General features: G+C 37.3%; 1 protein-coding gene across 1 annotated transcript; it reads right to left on the bottom strand.

Annotated features, from left to right (window-relative positions):
• Positions 1 to 202: 202 nt before the first annotated feature.
• On the bottom strand, positions 203 to 3004 carry LOC103932608 (ras-related protein RABH1e). Its single transcript, XM_009342236.3, has 6 exons — positions 2814 to 3004; positions 2617 to 2687; positions 1752 to 1840; positions 1251 to 1362; positions 776 to 866; positions 203 to 604 (listed from the first exon to the last, which is right to left on the bottom strand). Exons 1-6 carry the CDS (start codon positions 2928 to 2930, stop codon positions 461 to 463), a joined length of 624 nt encoding a protein of 207 aa, XP_009340511.1. The 5' UTR covers positions 2931 to 3004; the 3' UTR covers positions 203 to 460.
• Between the last annotated feature and the right edge of the window lie 1220 nt (positions 3005 to 4224).

Here is a 4224-nt window from a genome sequence, read left to right as displayed (position 1 = left end):
GATCGTTCATTTCTACTATCGAGTAGTTCGTACCATTGAAAAAAAATGGCGTAATTTATTAGAACAATAGTTTCATTTTCAATATATCTTTTCGAAAACCGCAATTTGACACGGGTTCTGGCATGCTTATAGACGATTTCCTTTCTTAATCTCTCGATATTTCTACTCCAAAACAGACAGGGAGCATTTCGCAATTCGCATATACTGCAAGAAAAAATATATGTTGTAGGAAATATAACAAACAATCCAAGCTCTCATATACTAAGTAGGTTAGAACAGAAGAATTGCTACCTCTAGTTTCCTATGAACACTTAAGAAAACCGCCTGATACATGACGGAACAGAAAGCATCGACGCCACTTCACACTGCTGTAAATATATCTGTTACTTGATCACCACGTTGGCTGGATTTTGATTATGCTACTTGCTTTCTCTTTTCCTTCGAATAAATGAACGGCCGCCTAGCACGCACAGCCTCCCCCTTGCTGCTCTGTTTGGGATGAGTTAACAGTCGCCCTTAGATTTACATCGACCATGTCTTCCTGTTTTGTGGAAGAAAGGGTTTCCATCCCTGGCAATGCAGCCGCAATTTTACGGAACAGAGGCTGCAATTTTGCAATTGTAGTAGTCAAACAAAAATGTGGGAAACCAAGAATACTTGTATCAGAAGAAATCACACTAAATAAGTTAAGACAATTATCATGTCAATGTAGTATAAAAATCCTCCTGGGAAATATACCTCAAATAAAATTGATCAGTAATTTATTTATCTTTACCTTGATGTTAAATCCTGCTTTTGCACTAGTTTCAATGAACATGACTCCGAACTCACGAGATTTTGAATCTCCTTCCTCTATCGAGACTTGCCTGTTCGATCAACAAAACCGTATAGTCAGAACAATTTTGAAAATTTAATAAATTAAAACAAACGAACTACTTAGTATTGTTTAAGTGACTGGATAAACTCAACAAATCACTCCAACGTCTATTCCATATGCATTGTAATAAAGCAAGAATTGTATTGTATTCAAAATACAACATCAAATGGTGGCCTGGATTTCTTATCGCCTTAGAAAGATTGAATGGTAATGGTTCACTTGCAGAAGAAACACCTATATGGACCGTGTAGGTTTTGGTTCTGTACATATGTCTAAGTGCTTAAGATGGACTGAAACTAAAATTGTTTAATCAGCACAAGTACAACATTACTGTTTGCAAAATGAAGGGGAAGGGAATAATTTTAGCCCTCACCTTTTATCAACGAGATCAGTCTTGTTCCCCACAAGCACGATGATGACATCAGTCCCCCGTTCTGTCCGTACTTCCTCGATCCACTTATTGGTGTTCAGAAATGACTGTCTATCTGCATGTAACGGTTCAGCAAGGAGTTCAGAAAACAAAATGCGTCTGTATGAGGAGTAGAAAGTAAGGGCAAATGATGAATTGATCAACGAGTTTAATGCTCCATGTTGTAAGGGCTGTGCAACGAGACAAGAGTGCCCACATACATGGATGTGCAACCGCACAGAGGCAGAAGGAAAGAAAGTTGGTTTTTCTGTGTATCTGATTTCCAACCATCCAATTTTTTTTAACACCGAAACAAAATTGTTTAGTGTTTACCAACTAAGAGGCTCAGTCATGACAAACGAGCTCTATAGTTTTCCGGGTGAAACTGAATTCAGATTGAAAGAGGAAACTTTTGAATTGACTATATGATTCTAAAAAACCCAACTTCTCTTGATCAATACTCACTGGCTACATCATAGACGATTACAGCAACAGAAGAATCCCTGATATAGCTTGGAATCAGACTCCTAAATCTTTCTTGCCCTGCAGTATCCCTGTAAAGTAACAATACCATGGTTCAGAAATATGAAGACCCTAAACAAACATATTATGTACATCATGTAAACAAAAACAAACTAACAAAGCAACGAGTGAGTTACATTAACAAGCCCTAACATTTTCTTCACCAAATACTCATAGAAAGAAACACGAAATAGGACAATATATTTGCTTGTCAACTTAGACGTACCTACACATTTAGAGTCAAGCAACAAAAACCACTATGATCAGGTCTTATCAGGTGTGCAGGAAACAAAACATTACAAACCGACGGCGGTATAAATGAAAAAACAAACATCTAATTTTGAAGAAAGCACTAATTCGTTACAAATAAGTGAATGGAAACCGTGTTAAGAATGCTTAACACGGTTTCCATTCACTTATTTGGCTCCAAATGATGCAGCACAATCAAGATCTTAATCACTGTCATCCCCATCGGATCCGAGCTTAATATACGTATTTTAGGATACATGCCACATCCACCCTATCTCTCCCTCACGCAGAGCAACATCCAATACATCAAAATTACTCTTATAAACAAATTAAAACACTACAAAGACACAATTATTCGTATCGTAATGTGTACGTATGGATGGCACGCAATCACATCGCAATCGACAAACAATCGGGTCAGCCTCAAACAAATTGACATGTACATTATTTTGATTACAATCAACGTCCCCCTAATTAACTAAATAATCATTTATTTAATCAACCCATAAATCACAATCTTAATTCCAAAATCAACCGCAAATTACACAGGAATCTGTACCAGAGCTGCAAACGAACTGTCCGATCTTCAAGGTACATCGTTTTTGACAGAAAATCGATTCCAATCGTAGCCTGCAAGCAAATAAAAACAACATTACACGAAAATATAAAAAAGAAAAAAAGAAAAAAAAACTGATCGATCGATCGATCGAGACGAAGACGAACAAATTGGAAAACTGCAAAAAATTGGGAATTGACCTGATAAGTGGTGTCGAATTTGTCGTACATGAAGCGGGTGATGATGCTGGTTTTGCCGACGGACTGGTCGCCGAGGAAGACGAGCTTGTATTTGGCCAGAGGGGATACCGTCGCCATTTTCTAGATTGATTTGATTAATTTTGTTTCAGCTCCCTCAATTCGTTTTCGTTTTCGTTTTCTTCCGACTGCTTTTTTGGATCTGAATCCAAAATATTGACTCTGCGTTATGTTATTTTTTTCGATTTTTTGAGTTGAACGTGTTTATATAGGGGGCGAGGGGAAACCGCCAACCACGACGAAACCGGCAAAAGTCAGAAATCTTTGATATTTTGTTTACTACCCGAATTTGCCCCTCATCTCTTCTTAAATTTACGTACCTACCCGTCACCACTCGATGACTGTTAACTACTCTAAAGACTCTTGTGAACAGGCGACATTGGGTGCAAGGTAAACGTTGTTGCAACCATGCGACTAATAATTTGAGTGTGTCATGCCTCTTGTTTTAGTTATGTAAGAATTTTTTTTATCTTAAATGCATTTCAAATTCTACTTCATTTAGAATTGTGTATATTCAATATTTCCGAATGATACATTGTTTATCTCTACTCGAGAAGAGATTTTTTTGTTCAATGGTCAAACTACGGCCAAGAGAGAATGTGGGACCAGAAAAAGGGTTTGGTGAGCTTGAAAATAAAGAAGATAGAGCATGTGTGATTAAGCGTCTCTTGTATTATTGAAGTGAGATTTTGCCTTCCCCTTTCACCTGCATTGAAAAAGCAATGAAGATTCACCAACTCAAGTGGGGTGGCACCGGACTATTCACATATCGGCACTAAAGTCTAAAGAAATGCCAACAAAATGTTGGCCTTTTCGTGCATATACCTTCAATTTCTTTAGTTCAAATTGAAAAGGTGATGTATATTTTACACCAAACCGCATGTATGCATGTGCATGAACGAGTCGCAAAGACTCGCAACGTGCAAACACGACGTTGTCCATGGAAGTAGGATCTCAAATTAAGATCCAACATCGAAAACGAGCAATAAGCTTGAATGCTGCTTTGTAAATTAAGCTAAGCTTTTGAAAAACCAATGAGACCCAGCATTTAACAATCTAACAGTATAATGTGCCAAACCTAGCATTTTTTAAACTAAACAAAATTAATAAAGGAGAAAGTTGCAGAAACCTTTAAGGTTAATCAGCATCTCTGCCTCTTACCGATAAGGTCTATAGTAAGGGTGATCACGGTTAGGCTTGACATAAAAAATATAACCCAATCAATTAGTATTTAACGGTTTAATTTGATTTGGTTTGACTAATACCCCTATTGAAACCAAACCAAATCAAACTATTGTTAATCAATTTGGTTTGGTTGGTTTAAGCCCATTCCAACCGACAATAAAAGACGTCC

The sequence above is a fragment of a genome, unplaced genomic scaffold (genome assembly GCF_019419815.1).
Source record: "Pyrus x bretschneideri cultivar Hongxiangsu unplaced genomic scaffold, Pyrus_bretschneideri_v1 Contig18, whole genome shotgun sequence".
In the NCBI taxonomy this organism is placed as follows: domain Eukaryota; kingdom Viridiplantae; phylum Streptophyta; class Magnoliopsida; order Rosales; family Rosaceae; genus Pyrus; species Pyrus x bretschneideri.
The sequence above is the reverse complement of the archived record's forward strand: the minus strand, read 5'-3'. Positions and strand labels throughout refer to the sequence as shown.